This window comes from Oncorhynchus tshawytscha, linkage group LG16 (genome assembly GCF_018296145.1).
Source record: "Oncorhynchus tshawytscha isolate Ot180627B linkage group LG16, Otsh_v2.0, whole genome shotgun sequence".
Lineage (NCBI taxonomy): Eukaryota > Metazoa > Chordata > Actinopteri > Salmoniformes > Salmonidae > Oncorhynchus > Oncorhynchus tshawytscha.
Window position 1 is genome coordinate 29,522,087 of NC_056444.1, and position 20,202 is coordinate 29,542,288.

At 43.2% G+C, this 20,202-nt stretch overlaps 1 protein-coding gene across 1 annotated transcript in view; it reads right to left on the reverse strand.

Moving 5' to 3' along the window:
• Positions 1–20,202, reverse strand: part of zcchc24 (zinc finger, CCHC domain containing 24) — an 83,691-nt gene extending 63,489 nt beyond the window's left edge. The window contains exons 1-2 of the mRNA XM_042299076.1: positions 19,655–20,202; positions 1–4 (exon numbers count right to left, since the gene is read on the reverse strand). The exon at positions 1–4 is cut by the window's left edge and continues 197 nt beyond it. Of these exons, the coding sequence (XP_042155010.1) occupies positions 1–4; positions 19,655–19,891 (241 nt within the window). The 5' untranslated portion in view covers positions 19,892–20,202. The remainder of the gene's footprint in view (positions 5–19,654) is intronic.

The window sequence follows — 20,202 nt, forward strand, 5'->3', positions numbered from 1 at the left end:
ACGCCTGGAACAGGGAGAGATGAGAAAACACAGTTGGAATATTACCCAGGGGAAAAAAACACAGTTGGAATATTACCCAGGGAAAAAACACAGTTGGAATATTACCCAGGGAAAAAACACAGTTGGAATATTACCCAGGGAAAAAACACAGTTGGAATATGACACAGGGTAAAAACACAGTTGGAATATTACCCAGGGAAAAAACACAGTTGGAATATGACACAGGGTAAAAACACAGTTGGATTATGACACAGGGTAAAAACACAGTTGGATTATGACACAGGGTAAAAACACAGTTGGATTATGACACAGGGAAAAAACACAGTTGGAATATGACCCAGGGGAAAAACACAGTTGGAATATGACACAGGGTAAAAACACAGTTGGAATATTACCCAGGGAAAAAACACAGTTGGAATATGACACAGGGTAAAAACACAGTTGGAATATGACACAGGGTAAAAACACAGTTGGAATATGACACAGGGTAAAAACACAGTTGGAATGTGACACAGGGAAAGAACACAGTTGGAATATGACACAGGGTAAAAACACAGTTGGAATATGACACAGGGTAAAAACATGTATTTCTTGTGGAAACTTGAAGGAATTTGAAAGAATTTTAACTCCCTCATTGCTTTTGTGGCAGAGCACCGAGCTTTATGGGTATATTTTACAAGAAAAGCACCTGCAACCCCCCTCTATCATGCTTACAGACTAGTTCGATAAATCATACCACTAATGAAACAATAACACATACAAAAACTGCCATAGATTATTTTACGTTTGATATGCTGTTGAGTTTAATCACCAATTTCCGTTGACTGTCCTACGCCCTTCTTCTTTTCTCTTACGCAGAAAAAAAAAGATCTTCGATCATTTCTCTCATTAAATTCAGCACATCTGGCGCTCGGCCCAGCTGTAACTTATGAACTGGAAAAGTACTGGGGATGTCGAGAGAGACAGAGACAGAGACAGAGACAGAGACAGAGAGAGAGACAGAGAGAGAGACAGAGAGAGAGACAGAGAGAGAGAGGCATGTGCATTGCCTGGTCCCAGATCTGTTTGTGCTGTCTTATGTGACAATGGCTATATAGGAGTTGGCAAGACACACAAACAGATCTGGGACCAGGCTATTATGGCCGCAGTCTGACACAGGCCTGTGAAACAACAGCATCAGTGTAAATACATGGTGATCTGTTTGAAGTATTACGGCCATGGGGATGGTTTGTAGCTCATTCTGAGAAGTCGTGCCAGCCAGTGTTGAGTGAGATTGGTACGATCCAGTGTGTCTGCTAAATGCACTCTGAATGTAAATTTTCCATGAGCAAAGTGAAGGAGAAGGACAGAATTACTTTTTAAAACCATTTTCATTCACTATTTCCTCTATTTGAAATACAGTCAACAAATCAGGTATGTTGGTTCAACCTCTGGTTGTGGTGAGGGACAGGGGTTTTCCCTGAATGTGACATGACCCCAGTAATAGGGCCTAACGTTTTTCTCAAGAAAAACTCCTGGTCCTAGTTACGATGTACACTGTATAGCCCAAACAGTCTACAAACTGAGACAAGGCAGAAATCCAAGCTACAGTGCCTTGCGAAAGTATTCGGCCCCCTTGAACTTTGCGACCTTTTGCCACATTTCAGGCTTCAAACATAAAGATATAAAACTGTATTTTTTTGTGAAGAATCAACAACAAGTGGGACACAATCATGAAGTGGAACGACATTTATTGGATATTTCAAACTTTTTTAACAAATCAAAAACTGAAAAATTGGGCGTGCAAAATTATTCAGCCCCCTTAAGTTAATACTTTGTAGCGCCACCTTTTGCTGCGATTACAGCTGTAAGTCGCTTGGGGTATGTCTCTATCAGTTTTGCACATCGAGAGACTGAAATTTTTTCCCATTCCTCCTTGCAAAACAGCTCGAGCTCAGTGAGGTTGGATGGAGAGCATTTGTGAACAGCAGTTTTCAGTTCTTTCCACAGATTCTCGATTGGATTCAGGTCTGGACTTTGACTTGGCCATTCTAACACCTGGATATGTTTATTTTTGAACCATTCCATTGTAGATTTTGCTTTATGTTTTGGATCATTGTCTTGTTGGAAGACAAATCTCCGTCCCAGTCTCAGGTCTTTTGCAGACTCCATCAGGTTTTCTTCCAGAATGGTCCTGTATTTGGCTCCATCCATCTTCCCATCAATTTTAACCATCTTCCCTGTCCCTGCTGAAGAAAAGCAGGCCCAAACCATGATGCTGCCACCACCATGTTTTACAGTGGGGATGGTGTGTTCAGGGTGATGAGCTGTGTTGCTTTTACGCCAAACATAACGTTTTGCATTGTTGCCAAAAAGTTCAATTTTGGTTTCATCTGACCAGAGCACCTTCTTCCACATGTTTGGTGTGTCTCCCAGGTGGCTTGTGGCAAAGTTTAAACAACACTTTTTATGGATATCTTTAAGAAATGGCTTTCTTCTTGCCACTCTTCCATAAAGGCCAGATTTGTGCAATATACGACTGCTTGTTGTCCTATGGACAGAGTCTCCCACCTCAGCTGTAGATCTCTGCAGTTCATCCAGAGTGATCATGGGCCTCTTGGCTGCATCTCTGATCAGTCTTCTCCTTGTATGAGCTGAAAGTTTAGAGGGACGGCCAGGTCTTGGTAGATTTGCAGTGGTCTGATACTCCTTCCATTTCAATATTATTGCTTGCACAATGCTCCTTGGGATGTTTAAAGCTTGGGAAATCTTTTTGTATCCAAATCCGGCTTTAAACTTCTTCACAACAGTATCTCGGACCTGCCTGGTGTGTTCCTTGTTCTTCATGATGCTCTCTGCGCTTTTAACGGACCTCTGAGACTATCACAGTGCAGGTGCATTTATACGGAGACTTGATTACACACAGGTGGATTGTATTTATCATCATTAGTCATTTAGGTCAACATTGGATCATTCAGAGATCCTCACTGAACTTCTGGAGAGAGTTTGCTGCACTGAAAGTAAAGGGGCTGAATAATTTTGCACGCCCAATTTTTCAGTTTTTGATTTGTTAAAAAAGTTTGAAATATCCAATAAATGTCGTTCCACTTCATGATTGTGTCCCACTTGTTGTTGATTCTTCACAAAAAAATACAGTTTTATATCTTTATGTTTGAAGCCTGAAATGTGGCAAAAGGTCGCAAAGTTCAAGGGGGCCGAATACTTTCGCAAGGCACTGTATAGGCTAACAATGTCAGAGTAATGGAAAGTTACTGTGGTCTCTGTGAATGATATCTCTCCTTGGGACACATCCATGCTTAGGGAATGTATGTTATTGTTGATGTCTAATGTTGCATAGCGCTGAAATCTTACACTTGGCAACACAGTGTAGTAGAGGACGGTCGAAGCCTTTACCTAACCAACCCTGGAGGCAGCTCAACTCTAACCAGCTCCAGCTACAGCTCCAGCCCCTGTGTGTCTGTGTGTGTCTGTCTGTGTCTGTGTCTGTATCTGTGTGTGTCTGTGTCTGTCTGTGTGTCTGTCTGTGTGTCTGTCTGTGTGTCTGTCTGTGTGTCTGTGTCTGCGTGTGTGTCTGTGTCTGTGTCTGTGTCTGTGTCTGTGTCTGTGTCTGTGTCTGTGTCTGTGTCTGTGTCTGTGTGTGTGTCTGTCTGTGTGTGTCTGTGTGTGTCTGTGTCTGTGTCTGTGTCTGTGTCTGTGTCTGTGTCTGTGTCTGTGTGTGTGTCTGTGTCTGTGTGTGTGTCTGTGTGTGTGTCTGTGTGTGTGTCTGTGTCTGTGTGTGTGTGTGTGTGTGTGTACACGTGTTCATTTACTAGATTTTCCCCTTTATAAATCAAATATACGCTTTCTTTCTGTTTTCCATTGCTTTTCATCTGTCATTAATTTGATCCACTGGGCCAAACCCTGCTATACAGTAGAGTTGGGACGATAAACCAAAAATGATCCACACCGACCATACCAATCAATTATCGCAGGCATTTTGCTGATATCGTTCATTATGATATGTAGCCTGTACTAGAGAAATGTGATGTTTGAAATGAAATAAGTTTGCTAATATGGGTGAATGTTAATGGGGACAATTGATGGCTACAACAATCAAATTAGCAGAAGTAGTTTAAAGGATAATAAAACAAAACTCTGTTCCCCATTAATGATATTAACTTTCCACTTTTCGTTATCGCATCAATTCAGGCAATTTATCACAATATGGATTTTTGCCCATATCGCCCAGCTCTACTATAGACTCAGAATACTATAGATAGTGTACATTTTATATACAGCTTTCTGTGCCTAGGGCTGTTGCGTTGACCATATTACCGCCACACCGGCCTTCACATGTCATGAAGGCAGTCAAATTCCACATGTTTAGTCACGGTAATTAGTCTTCTCCAAGCTCTGATGCTGCTGCTGGTCATTAGTAGCCTACCAAACTTGATAACTGCCTGGTACTCAGCCCTCTATTGTCCTTCTAATCACTCTGACATCAATGCAAATGTGATCGAAAATCTAATCAAACACTTCATGAGAGCCCATGAGCTCATGTTGCGCAACATTTCTATAGGTTATGTAATTGCGGGAGAAAACAGAGTGATGTCCACTAATAAAAAGAGGAGGATCCCATCAGCTTTCTATAGGCTAGGCCTACTATATTTATTACTCAACTTTCCTAATATTAAGCACATTGTTTCTCTTTACGACAGAAGTATAGCCTACCTGGCTGGCATGAAAATAAACCACAGGGAAAAGCGTCTTCCATTCACTATTTTTAAGCAATAAGGCCTGAGGGGGTGTGGTATATGGCCAATATACCATGGCTAAGGGCTGTTCTGATGCCCGACGCAACGTGAAATGCCTGGATACAGCCCTAAGCCGTGGTATATTGGCCATATATCACAAACCCCCGAGGTGCCGTATTGCTATTATAAAATGGTTACAAATGTAATTAGAGCAGTAAAAAAATAAGTGTTTCGTCATACCCGCGTATACGGTCTGATATACCACGGCTGTCAGCCAATCAGCATTCAGGGCTCGAACCACCCAGTTAATAATGCATAGATGACATGTATTTTTTCTGCTGCCCCTGTTTCAATACAGGTGCATGATAATTGGTCCATTCTAAATCAAAATAAATGTCACACATATATAATTTAGTATATGTAAAGACAAGATTAAATCAAGAATAGTCTGACGGGTGACAATATTAGCATATCACTTGTGAATGACATATTATCAATGATGAATGATGCCCAGCACTTGTTTGAATCATAGTCGCACACCTCATGTAGCCTAGCCCATAGCCCTAAATGTTTTACTAAGGTTTGTATCACAACTAAAAGTGGCCAAATAACTTCTTAAAATGAAGCACATGAATCCACACTACAAGGGGTGTAGAGCCTAACTGACAGACATAAACAGTACATGAGATTCAAGTTTGGGGAAGATCATTTTCACCATAAAAATGCAGTTTTATAATAAAAGCATTACAGTGCCTTGCGAAAGTATTCGGCCCCCTTGAACTTTGCAACCTTTTGCCACATTTCAGGCTTCAAACATAAAGATATAAAACTGTATTTTTTTGTGAAGAATCAACAACAAGTGGGACACAATCATGAAGTGGAACGACATTTATTGGATATTTCAAACTTTTTTAACAAATCAAAAACTGAAAAATTGGGCGTGCAAAATTATTCAGCCCCTTTACTTTCAGTGCAGCAAACTCTCTCCAGAAGTTCAGTGAGGATCTCTGAATGATCCAATGTTGACCTAAATGACTAATGATGATAAATACAATCCACCTGTGTGTAATCAAGTCTCCGTATAAATGCACCTGCACTGTGATAATCTCAGAGGTCCGTTAAAAGTGCAGAGAGCATCATGAAGAACAAGGAACACACCAGGCAGGTCCGAGATACTGTTGTGAAGAAGTTTAAAGCCAGATTTGGATACAAAAAGATTTCTCAAGCTTTAAACATCCCAAGGAGCACTGTGCAAGCGATAATATTGAAATGGAAGGAGTATCAGACCACTGCAAATCTACCAAGACCTGGCTGTCCCTCTAAACTTTCAGCTCATACAAGGAGAAGTCTGATCAGAGATGCAGCCAAGAGGCCCATGATCACTCTGGATGAACTGCAGAGATCTACAGCTGAGGTGGGAGACTCTGTCCGTAGGACAACAATCAGTCGTATATTGCACAAATCTGGCCTTTATGGAAGAGTGGCAAGAAGAAAGACATTTCTTAAAGATATCCATAAAAAGTGTCATTTAAAGTTTGCCACAAGCCACCTGGGAGACACACCAAACATGTGGAAGAAGGTGCTCTGGTCAGATGAAACCAAAATTGAACTTTTTGGCAACAATGCAAAACGTTATGTTTGGCGTAAAAGCAACACAGCTCATCACCCTGAACACACCATCCCCACTGTCAAACATGGTGGTGGCAGCATCATGGTTTGGGCCTGCTTTTCTTCAGCAGGGACAGGGAAGATGGTTAAAATTGATGGGAAGATGGATGGAGCCAAATACAGGACCATTCTGGAAGAAAACCTGATGGAGTCTGCAAAAGACCTGAGACATATAGGAGTACCTATTTCTATGTTAAGCGCTTAACCCAGAAAAGCCTCATTTATATATTTAAAAAAAACTTTGTTCAATTGTATTCTTCATACAATAAAATATCAAATAATGCCACAGAATTATAAGCAAATCTTGTCTGCTAAATGAATTAGTGTTTGGCATAGCCACATCAGGACAACTCAGTCTGCTATTATTTTCTTCTGAAATAGGCTACATTTTCATCCTATCATGTTCCTTTAGACGTGTCCAAAATAAATCATGGATTTATTGATAAGTTGTAGGCTATATTACATGGATTCATTAGACTTTTTAAAGTGGCTTGTAGGCTGTGTGGAAGCCAGGAGATGCTAAATGTGTTTATGTTAATTAACGGTCTATGACTGTGAGGCGACAGATATTTGCTTGACAATCACCAGCTGTCGAAATGTTGTGACCGCCACAGCCCTATCTGTGCCCCGATATCAAATCAATATAAGGTAAACCATACAGTACATCAACCACTATATAAAGTCATCATGACCTATAAAGTCATAGAGCCCCTCGTAGAGCACCTCTCTCACCCTAGGCTGTAAATCCAGCTGTCTTCCCAAAGGAAAGAGACTTCACAGACAACTGCTAATGGTGCGTGTGTTTGTGTGTGTGCGTGCGTGCATGCCTTCATGCACACAAGTACACGTGTGTGGGTTTGTGTGTTTGGGCACATACTGTACATGTCCCTGAGTAGTTACATTACCAAATAGCAACTCCAAAAATAACGTCTCTGTTAGGTGGTGTCTCTGTTAGGTGGTGTCTCTGTTAGGTGGTGTCTCGAATGGCATCCTATTCACTCTATAATGCAGTACTTTTGAACAGAGCTCATTTTAGGCAAGAACGATTTTGCACACAACCATTGACTTAATTTAATCTGATTATCTACTCTATTTCTCCAATACAAATACAGCCGAAGTCGGAAGTTTACATACACTTAGGTTGGAGTCATTAAAACTTGTTTCTCAACCACTCCACAAATTTCTTGTTAACAAACTATAGTTTTGGCAAGTCGGTTAGGACATCTACTTTGTGCATGACACAAGGAATTTTTCCAACAATTGTTTACAGACAGATTATTTCACTTATAATTCACTGTATCACAATTCCAGTGGGTCAGAAATTACATACACTAAGTTGACTGTGCCTTTAAACAGCTTGGAAAATTTCAGAAAATGATGACATGGCTTTAGAAGCTTCTGATAGGGGAATTTACATTATTTGAGTCAATTGGAGGTGTACCTGTGGATGTATTTCAAGGCCTATACCTTCAGTGCCTCTTTGCTTGATATCATGGGAAAATCATAAGAAATCAGCCAAGACCACAGAAAATAATTGTGGACCTCGACAAGTCTGATTCATCCTTGGGAGCAATTTCCAAACGCCTGAAGGTACCACGTTCATCTGTACAAACAATAATACGTACACAAGTATAAACACCATGGGACCACGCAGCCGTCTTACCGCTCAGGAAGGAGACGCGTTCTGTCTCCTAGAGATGAACGTACTTTGGCACGAAAAGTGCAAATCAATCCCAGAACATCAGCAAAGGACATTGTGAAGATGCTGGAGGAAACAGGTACAAAAGTATTTATATCCACAGTAAAGTCCTACATCGACATTACGTGGAAGGCCGCTCAGCAAGGAAGAAGCCACTGCCCCAAAACCACCATAAAAAAGCCAGACTACGGTTTGTAACTGCACATGGGGACAAAGATCATACTTCTTGGAGAAATGTCCTCTGGTCTGATGAAACAAAAATAGAACTGTTTAGCCATAATGACCACCATTATGTTTGGAGGAAAAGGGGGAAGCTTGCAAGCCGAAGAACACCATCCCAACCGTGACGCACATGGGTGGCAGCATCATGTTGTGGGGGTGCTTTGCTGCAGGAGGGATTGGTGCACTTCCCAAAATAGATGGCATCATGAGGCAGGAAAAATGATGTGGATATATTGAAGCAACATCTCAAGACATCAGTTAAAGCTTGGTCGCAAATGGGTCTTCCAAATGGACAATGACCCCAAGCATACTTTCAAAGTTGCGGCAAAATGGCTTAAGGACAACAAAGTCAAGGTATTGGAGTGGCCATCACAAAGCCCTGACCTCAATACCATAGAAAATGTGTGGGCAGAACTGAAAAAGTGTGTGCGAGCAAGGAGCCTACATACCCGACTCAGTTACACCAGCTCTGTCAGGAGGAATGGGCCAAAATTCGCCCAATTTATTTTGGGAAGCTTGTGGAAGGCTACACAAAAAGTTTTACACACGTTAAACAATTTAAAGGCAATGCTGCCAAATACTAATTTGGGTGTATGTAAACTTCTGACCCACTGGGAATGTGATGAAAGAAATAAAAGCTGAAATAAATCATTCTCTCTACTATTATTCTGACATTTCACATTCTTAAAATAAAGTTGTGATCCTAACTGACCTAAGACAGGCCATTTTTACTAGGATTAAATGTCAGAAATTGTGAAAAACTGAGTTTAAATGTATTTGGCTAAGATGTATGTAAACTTCAGACTTCAACTGTAGGTTAAAGGGGCAATCAGCAGTTGCTACATCCACTGTTGGACTTACCGACATAATAAATTAATGATATGTACCCATTGATTCTTGAAAAATAGAACTTATAAATGTCTCATGAGCTTAGTTGAACTGTCATACTCCATCAGAACCCAAAAGAGAAGCTTGCTTTATGTCAATGTTTGTAAACAAAGTAAATAAAAAACAAACACCATATAGCCTCAAAACATTGCTCAAAATATCATTTTGATATCATGGATGGTCTGTACTCATATAGTTCTGTCTATGATTTGAGAGTGGTTTCATTTCTCCAGCCCCACCCCTCAGCTTTTTACCGAAACATGGTCAGGTAGTTTCTATTGTTATTATCTCAATACTGGTGATTGCCGCTTTAAGTTATTAGAGTTGCCTACCACTGGATTGCAAGCAAGGAGATCAGGAGCAATACGGTCTCCTGTGCAATATTCAATATTGAGCAGATTCACTAGCCTGGAATCCAGGCCAGATTTGTGCCAATATTCCACTCCTTGCCACTCTGTGGCATATTCCTTATGGAAAAACCCCATGAATTTCACATGTGAGCACAAGTGAATTGTTCCAAAAACATGTTTTCATGCGATCACATTTGATCTTACAGTACCTGAAGTTAATGTGATAGCATGTGACAGCATATAAAGCAATATGTGATAACATGAAACTACACATGTGAACACGTGATCACATGTGAAGTGTTCTAAAAACGCTTTTTTAACATCATTTCTCATTTGAAATCTCACGTGAAATCATGTGATTTTCCACATGAAATCATGTAGTTTTTCTGTAAGGGGTGACAAAATAAATTGAAATACATATTTCATATAGATGTAAAAGAAATACTGCCCGCCTCTGTTCACAACCACTTTAACCACACATTTTCCTCACAACAAACAACCCCTTTATTTATTTCCACATTTTGATTTGATGAGACAACATCACGTCATCGATGACAAAAACATACACATGACTTATTCCAACAGATCAAGTCTCAGGAGTGGGTTGTTGTACTTGGCGTTGCAGTGAGGTTGAGAAAAACATGCCCAATCTGCTTAAACTGTTTCCAGATTGTGTGTGTGTATGTTTGTGTGCATGTTCATTCAGTTTTTGCAACACTACTCAAGGGGTGATCGTATGACATTACACAATGGGTTTTAATGTATAAAGACCACACATGTTTCAGAGGCCTGGTTTATGTTAAATGGGTGCAAAAGTCTCTATAGCTGGGCGGCAGGTAGCCTAGAGGTTAAGAGTATTGGCCCAGTAACCAAAAAGTCGCTGGTTCGATGTGCCCTTGAGCAAAGCACAACAAATGAATAATTATCAGCTCCAATTGTCAGCGCATAAAAAGCTGGGCTACTTTACTTGTAACATTACTGTCCTTTATTTTCCTTGAAAAATATTCTCAAACTTTGTTGCGCTCCTCAGAATTTCCTAGAATTGCTGCTAGGGAAGAGTGGGGGAAATGGTTGAATCAACGTCGTTTCCAAATCATTTCAACCTAAAAATGTCATGCGATGACATTGAATTAATGTGAAAAACGTATTGGATTTGCAAAAAGTCATCAACTTAAGGGAATTTCCTATTTTTTAACCTAAATTCAATGACAGGGTGACATTTTTGGTTGTTTCGAAGTTGAATTCACATTAGTTGACCACTCAACCAAATGTAAATCAATACCAGACATTGAACTGATGTCTGTGTCAAGTGGGTATTAATAAGGAGAGACCGGGGGAAGTTGTAATATATTTTATCTTTGTATCTATTAGAGACCTGTATGGGTTAGTGATCAGTAGTAGAGTGGCTCTCTAGTCAACCTGTTTGGGTTAGTGATCAGTAGTAGAGTGGCTCTCTAGTCAACCTGTTTGGGTTAGTGATCAGTAGTAGAGTGGCTCTCTAGTCAACCTGTTTGGGTTAGTGATCAGTAGTAGAGTGGCTCTCTAGTCAACCTGTTTGGGTTAGTGATCAGTAGTAGAGTGGCTCTCTAGTCAACCTGTTTGGGTTAGTGATCAGTAGTAGAGTGGCTCTCTAGTCAACCTGTTTGGGTTAGTGATCAGTAGTAGAGTGGCTCTCTAGTCAACCTGTTTGGGTTAGTGATCAGTAGTAGAGCTGCTCTCTATTCAACCTGTCGGGTTAGTGATCAGTAGTAGAGCAGCTCTCTATTCAACCTGTTGGGTTAGTGATCAGTAGTAGAGCAGCTCTCTATTCAACCTGTTGGGTTAGTGATCAGTAGTAGAGCTGCTCTCTAGTCAACCTGTTGGGTTAGTGATCAGTAGTAGAGTGGCTCTCTATTCAACCTGTTGGGTTAGTGATCAGTAGTAGAGCAGCTCTCTATTGAACCTGTGGGGTTGGTGATCAGTAGTAGTGCAGCTCTCTATTCAACCTGTTGGGTTAGTGATCAGTAGTAGAGCAGCTCTCTATTCAACCTGTTGGGTTAGTGATCAGTAGTAGAGCAGCTCTCTATTCAACCTGTCGGGTTAGTGATCAGTAGTAGAGCAGCTCTCTATTGAACCTGTTGGGTTAGTGATCAGTAGTAAAGCAGCTCTCTATTGAACCTGTTGGGTTAGTGATCAGTAGTAAAGCAGCTCTCTATTGAACCTGTTGGGTTAGTGATCAGTAGTAGAGCAGCTCTCTATTGAACCTGTTGGGTTAGTGATCAGTAGTAGAGCAGCTCTCTATTGAACCTGTTGGGTTAGTGATCAGTAGTAGAGCAGCTCTCTATTCAACCTGTTGGGTTAGTGATCAGTAGTAGAGCAGCTCTCTATTGAACCTGTTGGGTTAGTGATCAGTAGTAGAGCAGCTCTCTATTGAACCTGTTGGGTTAGTGATCAGTAGTAGAGCAGCTCTCTAGTCAACCTGTTTGGGTTAGTGATCAGTAGTAGAGCAGCTCTCTATTCAACCTGTTGGGTTAGTGATCAGTAGTAGAGCTGCTCTCTATTCAACCTGTTGGGTTAGTGATCAGTAGTAGAGCAGCTCTCTATTGAACCTGTTGGGTTAGTGATCAGTAGTAGAGCAGCTCTCAATTCAACCTGTTGGGTTAGTGATCAGTAGTAGAGCAGCTCTCTATTCAACCTGTTGGGTTAGTGATCAGTAGTAGAGCAGCTCTCTATTCAACCTGTTGGGTTAGTGATCAGTAGTAGAGCAGCTCTCTATTGAACCTGTTGGGTTAGTGATCAGTAGTAGAGCAGCTCTCTATTGAACCTGTTGGGTTAGTGATCAGTAGTAGAGCAGCTCTCTAGTCAACCTGTTTGGGTTAGTGATCAGTAGTAGAGCAGCTCTCTATTCAACCTGTTGGGTTAGTGATCAGTAGTAGAGCTGCTCTCTATTCAACCTGTTGGGTTAGTGATCAGTAGTAGAGCAGCTCTCTATTGAACCTGTTGGGTTAGTGATCAGTAGTAGAGCAGCTCTCAATTCAACCTGTTGGGTTAGTGATCAGTAGTAGAGCAGCTCTCTATTCAACCTGTTGGGTTAGTGATCAGTAGTAGAGCGGCTCTCTAGTCAACCTGTTGGGTTAGTGATCAGTAGTAGAGCAGCTCTCAATTCAACCTGTTGGGTTAGTGATCAGTAGTAGAGCAGCTCTCCATTGGCCCCTCAGCGTGCCTATTTTCACCATTCTGTATGTCTAAAGAATCTTCTGAAATATGAACACAAAAATACTGGACATTTTGAACTCGTTTTGTCAAAGTTACAATCATGGTCTTGAATGAGACTACAATTGTTCTGGTCTTTTTCTGGGACCAAATAATCATGCAATTTCTTGTGAACACAGATACGACATTTTTACCAACCCCTTGCAATGAGAGGTTGAGTGTTCAAATCTCATCACAGACAACTTCAGCATTTTAGCTATTTAGCAACTTCTTACTACTTGTGAGCTACTTAGCATATTAGCTAACACTTACTCGGGGTTAGCTTTTTTTTTAACCTTTATTTAACTAGGCAACTTAACTCAGTTAAAGAACAAATTATTATTTACAATGACGGCCTACACTGGCCAAACCCAGACGACGCTGGGCCAATTGTGCACCGCCCTATGGGACTCCCAATCAAGGCCGGTTGTGATACTGCCTGGATTCAAACCAGGGTGTCTGTGGTGACACCTCTAGCACTGAGATGCAGTGCCTTAGACCGCTGCTCCACTTGAGTCGTTGTCCTGTTGCATCACCCAACTTCTGTTGAGCTTCAATTGGCAGACAGATAGCCTTACATTATCCTGTAAAATGTCTTGATAAACGTGGGAATACATTTTTCAGTCGATGATAGGAAGCTGTCCAGGCCCTGAGCAGCCCCAAACCATGATGCTCCCTCCACCATACTTTACAGTTGGGATGAGGTTTTGATGTTAGTGTGCTGTGCCTTTTTTTCTCCACACATAGTGCTGTGTGTTTGCCACGTTCTGACCTTTTATTTCCTTTGTTTTGTATTTATTTAGTATGGTCAGGGCGTGAGTTGGGTGGGCAGTCTATGTTTGTTTTTCTATGATTTGGGTATTTCTATGTTTCGGCCTAGTATGGTTCTCAATCAGAGGCAGGTGTCATTAGTTGTCTCTGATTGAGAATCATACTTAGGTAGCCTGGGTTTCACTGTGTGTTTGTGGGTGATTGTTCCTGTCTCTGTGTTTGCACCAGATAGGACTGTTTAGGTTTTCACTTTTCTTGTTTTGTTTAGTCTGTTCATGTATAGTCGTCTTTATTAAAAACATGAATAACCACCACGCTGCATTTTGGTCCGCCTCTCCTTTAGATGAAGAAAACCGTTACAGAATCACCCACCACAACAGGACCAAGCGGCGTGGTAACGGGCAAAAGCAGCAGCAGGAGAAGGAACAGAGGCAGCAGCAGCAGGAGAGGGAACAGAGGCAGCAGCAGCAGGAACAGCAACAGCGAGGTCAGGATTTTGGGACATGGGAGCAGAATCTGGACTACACAACTTGGGAGGAGATAGACAGGTGGGCGGTCGACCCAGGGAGAGTGCCGGAGCCCGCCTGGGATTCGATGGAGCAGTGTGCGGAAGGTTACAGGAGAATGAGGTTGGCGAAGCAAGCACGCGGCGCGGACGGAAGCCCGAGAGTCAGCCCCAAAAATTTCTTGGGGGGGGCACAGGGGGAGTGTGGCAGAGTCAGGAGTCAGACCTGAGCCAACTCCCCCTGTTTATCGTAAGGAGCCAAGGAGGAAACCAGAGCCGGTGTTGGAGGTGAGCGAAGCAGAGACGGTGAAGGAGTTAATGGGGAGTGTGGAGGAGAGAGATATGAGGGAGTTGCTGTGTTGGTGCATGAGACACGGAATTTGCCCGACGGAGCGTGTCGAGGATTTGATGACACCTGGGTCAGCTCTCCATACTCGTCCTGAGGTGCGTGCTAGTCGGCTGGTGAAGATGGTGCCAGCCTCACGCACCAGGCCTCCTGTGCATCTCCCTAGCCTTGCACGTCCTGTGCCATCTCAGCACTACAGTGCTCCTAGCAATGCTAACCGTGGCGGGCGTGGTGCTGGTCAGGCACAGTGTTATGCGGTGGTTCGCACGGTGTCCCCAGTACGCGTGCTTAGCCCGGTGCGCTACATCCCAGCTTCCCACATCTGCTGGGCTAGGGTGAAGATCCAGCCAGGGCGGTTGGTGCCAGCCCTGCTCTCAAGATCTCCAGTACGCCTTCACGGTCCGGTCCATCCAGTGCCACCTCCACACACCAGCCCTCCGGTGGCAGCTCCCCGCACCAGGCTTCCTGTGCGTGTCCTCGGCCCAGTACCACCAGTGCCAGCACCACGCATCAGGCCTACAGTGTGTCCCGCCTCTCCAGCGCTGCCAGAGCCATCCTCTCCAGCGTTGCCGGAGCTTCCCGTCTGCCCAGCGCCATCTGGGCTACCCGTCTCTCCAGCGTTGCCGGAGCCTCCCGTCTGCCCAGCGCCATCTGAGCCACCCGTCTGCCCAGCGCCGCCTGAGCCACCCGTCTGCCCAGCGCCGCCTGAGCCACCCGTCTGCCCAGCGCCGCCTGAGCCACCCGTCTGCCCAGCGCCGCCTGAGCCACCCGTCTGCCCAGCGCCGCCTGAGCCACCCGTCTGCCCAGCGCCGCCTGAGCCACCCGTCTGCCCAGCGCCGCCTGAGCCACCCGTCTGCCCAGCGCCGCCTGAGCCACCCGTCTGCCCAGCGCCGCCTGAGCCACCCGTCTGCCCAGCGCCGCCTGAGCCACCCGTCTGCCCAGCGCCGCCAGTCAGCCAGGGGCCGCCAGTGCCGCCAGTCAGCCAGGGGCCGCCAGTGCCGCCAGTCAGCCAGGGGCCGCCAGTGCCCCTCAGCCCAGAGGCGCCAGAGCCCCTCAGCCCAGAGGTGCCAGAGCCCCTCTGTCCCGAGCAGCCGCCCCTCTGTCCCGAGCAGCCGCCCCTCTGTCCCGAGCAGCCGCCCCTCTGTCCCGAGCAGCCGCCCCTCTGTCCAGTGGGGTCATTGAGAGGGGTTGCCATGGTTAGAGAGCCACGGAGGCGGTCAATGAGGCGGACTAAGACAATGGTGAAGTGGGGTCCGCGTCCCGCGCCAGAGCCGCCACCGCGGACAGACACCCACCCAGACCCTCCCCTATAGGTCAAGGTTTTGCGGCCGGAGTCCGCACCTTTGGGGGGGTACTGTCATGTTCTGACCTTTTATTTCCTTTGTTTTGTATTTATTTAGTATGGTCAGGGCGTGAGTTGGGTGGGCAGTCTGTTTGTTTTTCTATGTTTTGGGTATTTCTATGTTTCGGCCTAGTATGGTTCTCAATCAGAGGCAGGTGTCATTAGTTGTCTCTGATTGAGAATCATACTTAGGTAGCCTGGGTTTCACTGTGTGTTTGTGGGTGATTGTTCCTGTCTCTGTGTTTGCACCAGATAGGACTGTTTAGGTCTTCACTTTTCTTGTTTTGTTTAGTCTGTTCATGTATAGTCATCTTTATTAAAAACATGAATAACCACCACGCTGCATTTTGGTCCGCCTCTCCTTCAGATGAAGTAAACCGTTACAGTGTTCCTTCCAAACAACTCAACTTTACTTTAATCTGTCCACAGAATATTTTGCCAGAAGCGCTGTGGAACATCTAGGTACTCTTTTGAGAACTTCAGACATGCAGCAATGGTTTTTTTGGACAGTAATGTCTTCTTCCACGGTGTCCTCCCATGAACACCATTCTTGTTTAGTGTTTTACGTATAGTAGACTCATCAAAAGAAATGTTAGAATGTTCCAGAGATTTCTGTAAGTCTTTAGCTGACATTCTAGGATTCTTCTTAACCTTATTAAGCATTCTGCACGGTGCTCTTGCAGTCATCTTTGCAGGACGGCCACTCTTAGGGAGAGTAGCAACAGTGCTGAACTTTCTCCATTTATAGGCAGTTTATCTTACCGTGGACTGATGAACATCAAGGCTTTAAGAGATACTTTTGTAACCCTGTCCAGATTTATGCAAGACAACAATTCTTAATCTTAGGTCTCCTGAGATCTATTTGTTCGAGGCATGGTTCACATCAGGCAATGCTTCTTGTGAATAGCAAACTCAAATTGTATAGGGCAGGGCAGATCTAACCAACATCTCCAAACTTGTCTCATTGATTAGACTCCAGGTTAGCTGACTCCTGACTCCAATTAGCTCCTGGAAAAGTCATTAGCCTAGGGGTTCACATACTGTCACACCCTTATCTGTTTCACCGGTCCTTGTGAATATCTCCACCCCCTCCAGGTGTGGCTTATTTTCCCCGGTGTATTTATCCCTGTGTTTCCTGTCTCTCTGTGCCAGTTTGTATTGTATGTTCAAGTCAACCGACGTGGTTTTTCCCCTGTGCTCCTGCTTTTCTATTCTCTTCTACTAGTCCTCCCGGTTTTGACCTTTGCTTGTTTTCCGGACTCCATTCCCGCCTGCCTGACCATTCTGCCTGCCCTGACCTCGAGCCTGCCATTCTGGAACTCTGAACTGGTTTTGACCTTTTGCCTGTCTACAACCATTCTCTTGCCTACCCCTTTTGGATTGTTAATACACATCTTGGACTCTAATCATCTGTCTCCTGTGTCTGCATCTGGGTCTCGCCTTGTGCCCTTATACATACTTTTTACAACCTACACTGTGAATACTTAAATGATGTATTCAATATTGAAAAATACAATAATACAATTTGTGTGTTATTAGTTTAAGCATACTGTGTTTGTCTATTGTTGTGACTAAGATGAATATCAGATCAAATTTGATGATTAATTTAGGCAGAAATCCAGGTAATTCCAAAGGGTTCACATACTTTTTCTTGCCACTGTAGATGTCCTAGCCTACCTCTTTCAGGTAATAACATTCAAAGCAGTATTAGCCTTATATTTAGGTAATCAATGAAGGGTTATGCATAATAAGCTTCTAACTTATAGCCTATATCTCTTGTGCAATTATGCACAACCTGTGCTCCACTGGCCTCTCTGTAAAAAAGTATCCTCAGCTCTTGGAGTCCCATGCAGGAAAAGCTAGACTAGAATAACTTGTGGGACATTATTTTGTTTAGCATTTCTTATTCCAATAGACTGTTCAATGAGGGAGGCAAGCTCTTGTTTGTTTAATGTTAAATACAGCAGCCACTAGAACTCACGGGTAGCACGATGGCGGTAGGCCATTCATTCAGACCCATAACCATTCATGCCTTGCGAAGAAGAGAAAGCCTTCTGCATCTCTTTCTAGTCCTATATTATTCAAGTATGCAGTTAGAATGATGAAGATAAGGACAACCAAACGTATTTCATTTAACACTAGAGAGAGAAAGAGGAGGTAGGCTAATAACATTAGGGGACATATGATTTTTTAAAATCAAATTCGCTAGCCTATAATTGTAACTTTGTAGTCCTCATGTGCTGCACCAGGATGGCATGTTCTCTCCTGCTTTATCATGGTTTGAACGGGATGCATAATTCCAGTCCATATAATACAGTATAATACAGTACAGTATTGGATAACCACACAATCATTTGTGATTTTTTTTAGGCTTGGGCTCATTAAATGTCTTTAATGTAGGGCTTATAAAATGTATTTAATCAGGCTAAGGTTTCATCAGACTTGAATCTTCGATAAAATCTCTAGTAAAATCCAGACATAGGCCTATTTATAAGCTTTATAATGCTTTTGAATGACACTTCTGGTTTTGGCGGGAAATACCGGGACACCCGGCAGAAAAGTTATTTATTCTCGGGATGTAACATTTGTAAAATACCAGCAAAATATTCCCCCTAATGCAGACCCAAACCCAGATGCATCCTGCTCATACACGCTGGAGACTGGCCTTGCCTTTAAAACAGCCTAAACCGAGTCAGACAATTAAAAAATAATTATAAATATACACTAAAAAAATTCCTTGTTTTTGAAAGGAAAGCAAAATAAATTGTCCATTAAAATAACATAAAATGTATCCGAAATACAGTGTATATATTGTTAATGTTATAAATGACTATTGTAGTTGGAAACTGATATTTTTTTTACGGAATATCGACATAGGATTACACAGAGGCCCATTATCAGCAACCATCACTCCTGTGTTCCAATGGCATGTTGTGTTAGCCAATCCAAGTTCATCATTTCAAAAGACTAATTGATCATTAGAAAACCCTTTCGCAATTATGTTAGCACAGCTGAAAACTCTGGTGCTGATTAAAGAAGCAATTAAACTGGCCTTCTTTAGACTAGTTGAGTATCTGGAGCATCAGCATATGTGGGTTCGATTACAGACTCAAAATGGCCAGAAACAAAGAACTTTCTTCTGAAACTCGTCAGTCTATTCTTCTTCTGAGAAATGAAGGCTATTCCATGGGAGAAATTGCCAAGAAACTGAATATCGCGTACAATGCTGTGTACTACTCCCTTCACAGAACAGCGCAAACTGTCTCTAACCAGAATAGAAAGAAGAATGGGAGGCCCCGGTGCACAACTGGGCAAGAGGACAAGTACATTAGAGTGTCTAGCTTGACAAACAGATGCCTAACAAGTCCTCAACTGGTAGCTTCATTAAATAGTACCCACAAAACCCCAGTCTCAATGTCAACAGTGTAGAGGCCGACTCTGGGATGCTGGCCTTCTAGGCAGAGTTCCTCTGTCCAGTGTCTGTGTTCTTTTGCCCACTAATCAATTAGGCCTACCTGCCATAGTCTAGTAATAATTCTTATGTTATGCTAAACTTGTGCATGTTGAATTCTCTAAACTTTCTTGCTGTTAGAATAGGCTCTGGTGGAATCAGATATTGCCCTAATAGGTCTGAAAAGTTAATGAGCACGTCTTTATATTGTCGATATACGAAATATCCATGGCAGTTATGAGTAGGCTACCAGAATACCCAATGTTGCACACACACACACACACCATCAAACATTTTACAAAACAGCGCTCAACATACGATGGGATATATGCAAATACAAACAGATCGTAGCCTATATACGCTATTTAGTTAACGTTGGCAATAACATAATGGTAATATAATTCCATAATAGAGTAAACAATTACAGACAGAACGATGCGTCTCTAACCTCATTCCGCTGGAGCTGAAAAAAGTTGTTGAGATAGTTGGAGTTTAGGGACGAGCTCAGGTCCGCCGCAGGAGTCTTGCAGTAGTTCAGCTCCGGGTGGGAAGAGTTGGGTTCGGGTCTAAAGGCGTCAAAAGCGCTGGTCTGGTGAGTGTCTTGCAAAGAGAGGTATACCCAATTCAGTAGCTGTGCAGGCTGGTACACGGAGGCACTGGTGTCTATGGCAGACATCAAGCTCATCTTTCAAATGGGTACACTCGCTCTTCCACCGCAGCTATGTTTTTGGATTGCTTTCAAATTTGAGAATCCTGCTCACTGTCGCTCACTCTCTCTTTCTAAACTTCAACGGATTCGCCGTTTTATTTTTCCCACCGGGCCGTGGCAATCGTTTCTTGTTCCTCTTCCCGTAAGAACCCTATATCATCCTCGTGCTGGGAGCCTAGTCCCAGATTTTACGCGGTTACGCAAAAGTCATTGCTCTAACATGTCAGTATAAAACGTTTTCAGCCGCTACTCACGGCCCGTTATCTCCCTTTATTTGCAGTGGGGCA